Raw genomic sequence first — 12,373 nt, 5'->3', positions numbered from 1 at the left:
CGTGAACCTGAATTCTCAGGCTTTCTGTTCTGTTAATATCGACTGTGTCTTGGAGTGTGGTGTGGATGTTACTAACAAGATAAGTGGACCTGAATATACAATACTTTTACTGTGATGTTGGGATGGACCATATTTGGGAGTGTATTTGATCAGGTCCTCTGGTCACTGAATACAGCTTTAGATGCTGGCAGACAAAAACATGGGAGTTTTGAGGTGGCACTTCAAAGGTGGCATATTTGTAGTCACTTGATATTTTTAGCAGTAGGGTGGAAGTATTGAATAAAATATTTTGGCAGTAATGAGTCCTTCTGATGTTCCATTATCAGCGAAAATTCTTGTGAATGGTTGAGAATATGGATAGTGAAATTGATGATTCACTGCACAGTAACAAGGTCGATTTGGCAGATGATTTTGGATCAAGAAAATATTGAAGATGGCAGTGCAATGATTTTAATGATTTACTGGATGGGGACAAAATGTTATACAAAGGCAATACAAACAAGCATTTTGGTGAGATTAACCAAATAATAATAATTGCAATTGGAGAACATGCTGGACCTATGCTATTAGGTCCATCTATTTATGTATCTATTTATGTAAATTAAGAGTTACAACTGAAAAAGTGTTACAGGTTCCACCCAAGAGTTGTTACTTTAGTTAAATTGGTTTCTAAATTCTATAGTAAAAGTAACCTTCATGAATAACAGAACCAGTTATTTTTTACATTTGTTCAAGTCACTTGGCATAACTGGCTGGGCCAACATTTATTACCCTCCCTAATCGCCCTCAGGAAGCTGGTAGTGAGCTGCCATCTTGAACCACTTCGGTCCCTGGATTGTGATAACACCGAAAGTGCTATTAGAAAGGAAATTCCCGGATTTTGACTTGTTGAGGGTTAGTGTCTCAGTGGCAGTGTCCCTACTTCTGGGCCAAAAATTCTAAATTCAAGTTCCAGAGACCGTGGATGCGTTTTACCACATGTCCAAGCTGGTGAGTCAAAAATAATTCCTGTGAACGATGGCAATTTACTTCAAAATCAGGATGGTTGTAACTTAGACAGGAATTTGCTGCCTTTGTCCTTCTCGATGGTAAAGGTCACGGGATGAAATGTACTGTTCAAGGAGCCAAGGTTATAGTTAAGCTTAGTGCAGCGCATCTTGTAGGTGGTGCACATTGCCAGTGTACATTGGTGCCAGTCAAGTAGGCTGATTTGTTCTGGATGGTGTCGAGCTTCCTTAAGTGTTTGGAGCCTCACTCATCCAGGCAAGTGGAAAGTTTTCCATCCCACTCCTGATTTGTGCCTGTAGATGGTAGACCAGCATTAAGGAGGCACGAGATGAGTAACTGACAGAATTTCTAGCCTCTGAACTACTGATGTAGCCACAGTATTATGTGGTTAGTTCAGATCAGTTTCTGGTCAATGGCAATCCCCAGGATGTTATTAGAGGAGGATTTGGCAATGGCACTGCTAATGAGCATCAAGGGGCAATGGTTAGATTCTGTCCTGTTGGAGATTAGTTGCATGACACACATGCTGTAAAAGGCCTACACAACATAACTGGATACGAAATGAAGAAGAGCAAGATAGTGGGCAAAGACACCCTCCCCCCCGCCCGAAGCACTCAATGCTTTCTATGCTCGGTTCGAGCAGAATTCCAGCGGCGCAGCGTCTCCTGCCCCAACAGTCCCAGATGAACCCGTTCCCTCTGTCACCGCTGCAGACATCAGATCAGTCTTCCTGAGAGTAAATCCGAGGAAAGTGATGGGCCCAGATGGGGTTTCCAGCCATGCACTTAGATCCTGTGTGGATCAGCTGGCAGATGTATTCACAGACATCTTCAACCTCTCCCTCCTACAGTCCAAAGCCCCTACCTGCTTCAAGAAGACCACCATCAACCCCGTAACTAAGAAAGAACAAGCAATGTGCCTTAATGACTACCGCCTAGTGGCTCTGACCTCAATAATCATGAAGTGCTTCAAGAGGCTGGTCATGGCCCACACCAACTCTAGCCTCCCAACCTGACTCAATCGCCTGCAATTTGCCTACCGACAAAATGAGCCCACAGCGGACGCCATTTCCCTAGCCCTGCACTCATCCCCAAACCATCTGGATAACAAGGCCACATACGTTAGGCTCCTACTCTTCAACTACAGCTCCGCCTTCAACACTGTAATCCCCTCCAGACTAATCTCAAAGCTCCGAGACCTAGATCTCTGCTCTGCCCTGCCCTCTGCAACTGAATCCTTAGCTTTCTGACCACAGGCTGCAGTCAGTGAAGATAGACAACAGCACCTCCTCCACTGTAATCCTCAACACTAGTGCCCCGTAAGGATACGTTCTCAGCCCCTTACTGTACTCCCTGTACACTCATGACTGTGTTGCCAAATTCCAAACGAGCACCATCTACAAGTTTCCTGACGCCACCACTGCGGTAGGATGGATATCAAACAACAATGATGAACCAGAACACAGGAAGGCGATAGAGTGCTTTGTGTTGTGGTACAATGATAACTACCTCTCCCTCAATGTCAGCAAAACGAAAGAACTGAACGTTGACTTCATAAAGAAAGGAAGAGAATACTCGCCCCATCGACATCAATGGAGCTGAGGTTGAGAGGGTTGACTGTCGAATTCCTAGGAGTGAGTTAACTGACAACCTGTCCTGGACTTCCCACGTAGATGCAATGGTCAAGAGGGCACAACAACACCTCTTCTTCCTCAGGCAGCTTAGGAAATTCAGCATGTCCATAAGGACCCTCACCAACTTTTACAGATGCACCATAGAAAGCATACTGTCCGGGTGCATAATGGCCCCGGTACAGCAACTGCTCTGCCCAAGATCGTTAGAAACTATAGATGGTTGTGTGTACAGCCCAGACCATCACGGAAGCCAACCTCTCATTTGTGGACTCCATTTACACTCCTTGGTCCTGCAGAAAGGCTGCCAACATCATTAAACACCACCTCCCACCCTAGTAATGTCTCTTCCAACCTCTTCTGTTGGGCAGAAGATACAGAAGCTTGAACACACACCAACAGGTTCAAGAACAGCTTTTTCCCTGCTGTTATTAGACTGCTGATTGGACTCCTTCTTACTTCAAATAATGTTGATCTTGCCAATATCGTTTTTGCTTTACACACCTCCTGTGCAGTTATAACCTTGTCTGCCTTGCTCAGTCTAAGCACACTATGACCTATATGTCCTTGTTTGCTATGATCTGCCTGTAATGCTCGCAAAACAACGCTTTGCTACATGTGACTACAATAAATCAAATGAAATGTGATGTTTAACTTATCAGCCATAGCCTAAATGTTGTTCACGTCTTGCTGCTTCAGTACCTGAGGAGTTGTGAATGCTGCTGAACATTGTGTAGTCATCCACAAACATTCACACTTCTGACCTGATGATGGAGGAATGGTCATAGCCATAGAGTCTGAGAGCTCTACAGCACAGAAAATAGTCCTTCAGCCCATCAGGTCTGTGCCAGTCAAAAACAAACGCTTAACTATTCTAAACCCATTGTCTGGCACTTGGCCTATAACATTGTATGCTTTGGCATCGCAAATACATCTCTAAATACTTTTTAAGCATTCAGAGGATTTCTGCCTCTATGGTCATTACAGGATTCCAGCTTCTGACCACCCTCTGGGTGAGAAACGTTTTTTTCACATTCCTTCTTAAACCTTTTGCCCTTTGACCGGGGGCATTCATTTCAGGCCTGGCCTGCTGTGTTCCTCCAGCTCCACACTTTGCTATCTGTGACTCTAACATCTGCAGTTCTTGCTATCCCAATCTATCCAATCTCTTTTTGTAACTAAAACACTCAGACCCAGGACAGGTCTGCAAACATACTGATCAATCCTCCTAACATTCAAGTCTGAATAATTTTTATATATACCTAAACAGAAAGAACCCCAGCACTGAGCCCTGTGGAACCTTGATGGACACAGATATCCAGTCATAAAAACGTGCCTCAACCCTCTGCTTCCTGTCATTCAGACAATTCTGGATCCAATTTGCCAAATTTCCTTGGATCCGCAGGCCCTTATCTTTGTTTTCAGTCTCCCATGCTGGACCTTATCAAACGCCTTGTTGAAGTCCACATAGACTACAGCAAATGCATCACCCTCATTTCCACATCACCACTTTTGAAAAATTTAGTCAAGTTGGTCAGACCTGACCTTCCCTAAGCAAAACCATGCTGACTTTTCTTGATTTAATCCCTGACCCTCCAAGTGCAGGTTAATTCCATTCCTTTGAACTGCTTCCAATAGTTTCCCTGTCATTGAGGTTAGACTGACTGGCTTTTAGTTTCCCGGCTTATTACCTCCTCCCTTTTTGAATAACAGTGCGATGTTGGCTCTCCTCCAGTCCTCTGACACTTGTCCTGTGGCCAGAGTGGAATTGAAAAATATTGCAAGGAATTACTCCAACCAGCAGAAAGTGCTGTCCCCCCAAAAAAAACAATCCTGTTGTCTAAGGTGTTGCTGGAGCTCCTTGATGCTATACATAGTTAAATCCTGCCATGATTTCAACGGTAATCATTCTCACCCCACATAAGGAGTGCGTATCTTCTGTTGATGTTTAGATCAAGACTGTAATGAATTCAGGTGCTGAGTGGCAGAAATGAAACCAAACATCAGTAAACAAGTTGTGCCTTTACAAGTGCTGCTTGATAGTATTCTTGATGACCTTGTCCATCACTTTGATGAACAAGAGTAGTCTGATGGTGTGGTAATTGCCTTGTTGAGTTTTATATTGCTGTTTGTATCATGACATACTTGAGCAATTTTCCACATCAGCTCATGCATGAAAATGAAGGAAAAGTCACCATAGTACCAAAGGACCATAGGCTACACTCTCACTATCACAGAGATAACAGGTGGTACAGTTAACCTGGGGGTCACCTTGCATCAGGTGAGGGGCAAGGTTGAAAAAGTCTTCATGGTGACCTTAGCCAGTGCAGGTGTTGAACGCATGCTGTTGGTGCAACTACATCACAAATTTGGCTATCCCGCTAACTGACCCCTGGTTAAATGCTAGCATTGTAACTGTGCAGCCAGCTTGGTTAGAGGCTCAGTTAGTTCTGGAGCACATGTCTTCAGTACGATTGCCAGAAGTTGTCAGGCCTGTAGAGTTTGCAGTGTCCAATGCCTTCATCTGTTTCTTGATATTACATAGACTGAAACTAATTCTTTGAAAGCTGATATCCATAATGCTGGGGTACCTGAGGAGTAGGCTGAGATAAATCATCCACTTGGCACTTCAGACTGAAGATGGAATTTGAGTACTTCACCCTTCTGTTTTGTACGTGGGTGCAAGGCTCCTCCATTTGTGAGGAATTGGATATTTCTGGAGCCTGGGGCTTTAGCGAGTTTTTTTTGTGTAACTCCATTCACAATTGGATGTGGCAGGGCTGCGGAACTTAGATCTTAGTTGTGGGGGGCGGGGGGGGTGTGTGTTGGTGGAGGAGGTCACTGATCCCTATCTATTGTGCGCTGCTTCCACTGTTTGACATGCGTGCATTCAAGAATGTGTTGTGGCTCAACTAGGCTGACACCTCATTTTTAAGTATGCTAGTGTTACTCTTGTCATGCCTTCCTGCAGTGCAGAAGATGAACTCTCACTTAAATAAGAGACAGTAAGAACTGCAGATGTTGGAGTCAGAAATAACACACTGTGAAGCTGGAGGAACGCAGCAGGCCAGGCAGCATTCAAAAATTTCTGAAGAAGGCTCCTGACCCGAAACGTCAACTTTCCTGCTCCTCTGATGCTGCCTGGCCAGCCGTGTCCCTCCAGCTCCACACTGTTATCTCTTATTTAAGTAATATCTTTTTTTCCTGTTGTACCTCAAAATGGTGCTGGATTGTGGTGACAAAATACTTTTGACTGTATCTTCAAGATATATGTGACAATAAATCATTCATTTATTCATTCATTCACCCTTCATTTATCTCCCCGTTTGATGCTAATGGTAAAGTGCGGCCATGAGGCTACAAATCGTGGGTGAATATAATCCTGCTGCTGCTGATGTCTTTCAGTGCCTCATGGATACCCAGTTTACACTGGCTGGATCTGTCGAAGTGCCTCCCATTTCGAGCATTAGTAACACAAGCATTAGCCACACAACATGATGGAGAATATTCTCATTATGAAGATAATGTGAATATTTTGTTGCAATGAGAATTTTGAGTTTGTGTTAAGATACATACCAAGGTAAAACAATCTCGAAGCTTCAATTGTTTTGTATTTTGGAAATGAGTTATAACAGCCAGGTAAGGAAGTTTGAGAAAGTACAAGAAATCAATAATTGCGCATTTTTGCTTTGAGCTGTTGAAGATTAATTGTCATTCTAATAGTCTTTACAAAAGCTAATGTGAAGCACCCCATAATTTATAATGTATGAATGTCAGTATTTTCAAAATTACTGTGATAGTTCTGACATACTTTGCAGTGGCCTAATGATAAAGTTCTATTCACAGTTAAAGATCTCTGTCCATAACAACTTTCCTCCTGTTTAGTGACAAATTAATTTCTGCCCCGGATGTTTACAAAGTTGGCTTTGTTGATATTTTTTATGGTCTTTGAGACACTTTCATTTTGGAGAATTCATTTAGGAGAAACAGTTAATGTGAGTTGTCTTCGTCCCAGAGATCTAAGAGAAAGCTAAAATCAGTCCACCTTACTTTTTAGGTAATATTCGAGGAGCAACAATAGTGGATGCCTTAGACACATTGTACATTATGGGAATGCATGACGAATTCAAAGAAGCAAAGGAATGGGTTGAAAAGAATCTTGACTTCAATGTGGTAAGTATTTTTGGCAATAATAACTTTCCTGTTTCTCATAAAAGAAACTGCATGTTACCTGAGCAGTTGGGAAAGAAGACGGGATTTGGAGTAGCTTGTCTCCAATTGTGCATGGATGTCGGACTCTGGGTGTAATGGGAATATTTAGGGCGAGTGTTGAGGCTAAGGATGCAGCAATTAAGGACAGTCTTGTCCAGCGTGTACACGAAGCTAGAAAGCTGCAACTCAACACCCAGAAAGTAAATTGTGTTTTGAATTTGAGTTGTAGCAGTTCACAAGAAAGACCATCATTTTGATCAATACTAAGTACATATGTATGCACAGCTTTGAATCAGACACAGAGCTCCAAAATTGTGGAGGCTGAATTAACAAATGTTCCAGATAAAGGATACCATTAAAACCTTCAGTTGTTGAGAAAACAATGATGTGAGTGTGAAAGGTATTTTTGATAATCTTCTAACTCACATCATTAGTTTTATTTTTTTCTCTTTACGACTTGGTGGCTATTGATTTTTAATTGTAGCTCGCCTACTTTTCTGACAGTTCACTACAATTTAAGCCAATAGATAACATGCATTAAAGTGATATGTTTTTAATGAAATCTGGTAAATCACCTATGGTATCACTTCCTAAGGTCATCTGTTTAAAATGTTAGTAGCACAGTATGTTACCATATTATTCTGCTTGCATACAGTTTTGTGTAATCTGCTTTAATCTCCTTTTAAAATATTGAATGAGGGAGAAGGGTCAATCAAAATAAGACACTTGCTATTAAATGTTATAAAGAATTTGGAAAACTACTTCACCCAGAGTTATTAGAATGTTGAACTTGATACCGCATTGAGCTTGATAAAAATAAAAAAAAGAGAAAAAAAATTGCTGACGAGGATGAGGGGAGGTTTCTGTAAGCACAAACAATTTCAGGCCAGATGCCCTGGATAGCCTGTTTTGATGCTGTAAACTCTGTCATTATGTACTACAATTAGTATTGGCCTGAGATCATTTAAAGGTTAGTTATTTTTCTATTAAATTGCATTATTTGTAAATCCCTGGCTCCTCCCAAGATCAGGACAAGCACCAGGGATCAATTGATATTCATTTCTTTAGGTTTAGACAAGTTTGTATGTTTGCCAAAGTATTAACCTCGAAGTGTGATTGAGGTGTCTATATACACTGGGATTTTCTTTGTGTACACGATAAGTTAGATGCTGTGCTATTTTGTCAGGGCAGGAATATTATACCTGCTTTAATGTCAACTTTTACTGAGGTAAAGTGTTGTTCTCTTTTTTTAAAAAAAAATCAAAAATCCAAAAGAGACGGCATGGTTTGAGGGCAGAACAGGTAGAGCAGGAAGCTACAATACTCTCAGGGTGGTGGGGAAGTGCAGACAGAGCAGGGTATGATGGGAGATTAAAGGAGAGTAGAGTGGATGTGTAGTATAGCTCAGTAAGAGGCCAGATTTAGAGTTTCAGGTGGGTGCAGATGGATGGAGTGAAATATGGGCCAGTGCTGAAGTGAGGTTGGAAATGCCACAAGGTGGTTATAGCTCTGAAAATCACAGTGTAACTAGGTAGGGCTTTGTCCCAGTTTATTTCTAAGTTGGGGAATTATGAAAGTTGGAAGGAAGCTTGCAGTTGGAGGTATTCTTGTGCACCTCCTGCCCTGTCATTCTAGGTGGTACAGGCTGCAGATTTGTGAGATGCCATCAAAGTAGCCACAGTAAATTATCTTGTCGATGGTGCACTCTGCAGCCACACTGTACTGGTGGTGGATGGAAAGAATGTGTAATTGTATGGATGAATTAATGCTGATCATGCAGTCTGGCTGGTGTTGAACATTGAGTATTTTTAGAGCAACACTCATCCAGGCAGATGTAGAATATCCTGACTTGTGCCTTCCATGTGGTACAAAGGCATTTGAACTCATTTGCCACAGAATATTCAACCTCTGTCAAGCTCCTGTTACCTCAGTATTTATAACTGGTCCATTAACCTTTCTGATTAGTGGTAACCTTCAGGATGTTGGCATTGGAAGATTTGATGAGGTAGTGCCAGTGAATGTCAAGGGGAAGTTATTAAACTAACTTTTGGTGGCAGTAGTTATTGATTGGCACTTGCGCATTGTCAAAACTACTTGCCACATACTCAGCAAAAGTCTGAACGTGGTCCAGGTCTTCTTGCATGCATGCACAACTGCTTCATTATCTATAGAATTGTGAAGTTAGCAACACTGTGCAGTCAACAGCAATCTTCCACTCTCTGAGTTAGGATGGAGGGGCTGTCATTAATAAAGCAACTGAAGGTGAATAAACCTAGGATACTGCAGAGGGAGTTTCTGTAGCAATGTCCTGGGCCTGATATGATTGGCCTTAGGCAACTACAACTCAAATATTTTTGAAGAAGAGAGATTATCTCTCTCACTCCGCATGATGGACACAAGAATACCAAATTTCAAAAGGGAAGCAGAAATTGTGCTGAGAAAAGGGTGCATTTGTTTGGCAGTGATACTCCAGTTGAAGCTTTGCCATGGAAAATACACTGGGAACAGTTGTCCCCCAAGATTTTGTTAAATTAGTAAAAAAGTTAGTCAGTGCTTGTTGAGGAGTTGCCATTGGGAATGCATTCGAGAGCAATTGTCTTCTATGCCTTTGTTTAATTGAAAATGCAGAGTGTATTGTATACAGATTTACTGCTGATGCAAAAATAGTTAAGAATGCATGTTGTGATGAGGGTAGAAGGAATCTCTCGGGATAGGGATAAATTGAACGAGTGGTTAAAATCTTGGCAGATGAAGTTTGCTGCAGCAAGGTGTGAGATTGTTTAGGTAGAATCAAAAGACAACCCATTATTCAAATAGAGAGAGACTCTCAAAATGTGCAGCACAGTAGGATCTGGATGTTCTTGTGCGCAGATAAAAGATTAGCATGCAGGTGCGGAAAGTAATTTAGAAGGAAAGTGGAATTTTGGCCTTTACTGCTAAAATAGCAAAGTCTGGTTAATACTGTACAGGATGTAGTTGAGGTGTGCCTGCAGTACTGTGTCCTGTTTGATCCCCAAACTTAGAGGATATGTTGGCATTGGAGGTATCGCAAAGAGATTCACTAAGTCGCTTACTGGGATAAAGGTGTTGACTTGTTGAGAATAGCTAAACAGGTAGCCTTTTTCATTAAAGTTTAGAAGAATAAAGGATGATTTTTTTGAAACATACAAGTTTTTGAGGGAGCTTTACTAGGGTAGCTGTTGAGAAGATGTTTTCTTTAGTGGGAGGTTCTCAAGCTTGGTTGTAGAATATAGTTGCAAAATAAGGGACACTCATTTAAAATTGAGTTGCAAAGGAAGTTCTTCTTTGTGTGTAGGGAATGCCTGGAATTCTCTACCCCAGAGAGTTGTGGAGGCTAGATCACTTGAAAATATTTAAAGAGTATGTAGATGGATTTTTGAAAGATCTATTCCTTGATGATTACGAAGAGCTGGCACAAAAGAAATATTGTAGCCTAAGGCAGATCAGTCATCACCTGCTAGAATGGTGGGTCAGGCTTGAGGGGCTGAATAGCTTACTCCTGTTCCTATCTCTTATTTCTTTTGCTAGACTGACAACCATCTGAATATTCCACATTCTTTTTTTTTTATTCCTTTTTTCCTTTACCGTTCGTGCATGTCTGCACCTTCTCTAATCCCTTCATATCCTTTCAGTTCCCAGAACTGGACTCAATACTGACCAAAGAGTGTGTATATAGGTTGTCATTTATCCCCCTTGCTTTTGTACCTGAAGCCTCTTTTTATAAGCCTAGGATACCTTGTGCTTTATTATCTGTAGATCAATGATTTATTCATAAACTCTTATTCCTCCTACACCCTCTTTAAAACCGTGTTCCTTACTTTACGTTGCCTTCTCTTCTGTGTCCTACCAAACCTAAGAACTTCACTGCATTAAATTTCATCAATCACTTCTCTGCCTATTACTCTGTCTATATTCTTATAAAAGTTAACACCGTCCTTTTTCTACTTCACAATATTTCCAAGTATCTTGTCATCTCCAAGTGTTGAATTTGTGCTTTGTACACATTACTCTGTCATCAATATGTGTAGTTTATTTCCACTTATCGTTGACTGAAATAACATTATTAACAGTGCAGAAGTTAAAGTTGTCAGTAAATCCATTTAACCCAGTCAGTTTTACTTGAACGTCATTCGTCAGATTTTCTGTGCAGTGGCCTGTCTGCTCAGATGATTTTGTCCCGATACTCTCACCCCAGTTACCATCACCAACCCAATTCCCCATTGCTTCCCTTTGTCCCTAGGTCTTACTTCCCAAAGTTGTCCATCCCCTACTTTATTTCCTAGATTGCCCCACTCTGGCTGCCTTTCGCTGTCTTGTTTGACAATGTTGCTATATCCCTGCCTCCCCAACTTTCCTTCTGCCTATATTCTTATATTAGGCTCCAGATCTGTTCTTCTGTTCACTCCTGGCTTTGCTCCTGAGTTCACACTGAGGTCCTGAGCTGGTCCTATTGGCAGAGGTTAGTCAGTGTAAGTAATAGTTGGACTCCAGCTGCTAACTACACCAAACAACTTCTAGAGCAAAAACAGAAATTGCTGGAGAAACTCAACAGGTCTGGCAACATCTGTGGAGAGAAAGCAGAGTTGACACTCCCAGTTCAGTGACCCTTCTTCCGATAAAGGGTCACTGGACTCAATATTAACTCTGCTTTCTCTCCACAAATGCGGCCAGACCTGTTGAGTTTGTCCAGCAATTTCTGTTCTTGTTTCATATCTTCAGTGTCCACAGTTCTTTGGTTTATTTTAGTGAAGTTTTCCCAGCAGTTTCTGTTTTTGTTTGTAAACTTCTGGAGCCTGGTCAATCTAACTGTAACAATAAAAGAGAGTATTGTGAAGTTGTTGACTTGCTCACTGAGCTGGCTTGTTCTCATTCAGACGTTTTGTCGCCATGCTAGGTGACATCATCAGTGGAGCCTCCGATGAAGCGATGTTATTCTACTCCGCTTAGAATTTATACTGTCCGGTCCTCTATGGTGAGTCGTGCCATTTCCGGTTTTGATCTGTATGGGTTTGTATATAGGGTCCAATTCTATATGTTTGTTGATTGCATTACGGGTGGAGAACCATGCCTCTAGGAATTCCCATGCATGTCTATGTTTGGCTTGGGCTACTATAGTTACCTTGTCCCAGTTGAACTGATGGCCTTCATTGTCTGAGTGTACCGATATTAAGGAAAATTCATCGTCCCATTTTGCTGCTAGCTGATGTTCATGTATTCTGATGGCTAGTTTCCTTCCTGTCTGTCTGATGTAATGTTTGTGGCAATTGTTGCATGGTATTTTGTAAACCACGTTGGTTCTGCGTGTTGTGGGAATGGGCTCTTTAATCCTTGTAAATGTTTGTCATAGAGTGGCTGTGGGCTTGTGGGCCACCATGATTCCTTGTGGTCTTAGGAATCTTGTTGTCAGTTCCGATATGTTCTTGACGTATGGCAGTGTGGCCAGTGGTACTGTATGCTCCTGTTGTTGCCTGTTCAGTAGGCATTTGCGGATGAAGTTGCGGG

General features: G+C 41.8%; 1 protein-coding gene across 1 annotated transcript in view; it reads left to right on the top strand.

The window, feature by feature from the left end:
* man1a1 (mannosidase, alpha, class 1A, member 1) overlaps positions 1–12,373 on the top strand; it is a 417,658-nt gene that overhangs the window by 155,440 nt on the left and 249,845 nt on the right. Inside the window, exon 3 of the mRNA XM_020528590.2 lies at positions 6,696–6,811. Coding sequence (XP_020384179.1) covers positions 6,696–6,811 — 116 coding nt within the window. The remainder of the gene's footprint in view (positions 1–6,695; positions 6,812–12,373) is intronic.

Source organism: Rhincodon typus, chromosome 5, assembly GCF_021869965.1.
Source record: "Rhincodon typus isolate 14 chromosome 5, sRhiTyp1.1, whole genome shotgun sequence".
Lineage (NCBI taxonomy): Eukaryota > Metazoa > Chordata > Chondrichthyes > Orectolobiformes > Rhincodontidae > Rhincodon > Rhincodon typus.
Note: the sequence above shows the minus strand (reverse complement) of the source record. Positions and strands in the feature narration are given on the sequence as shown.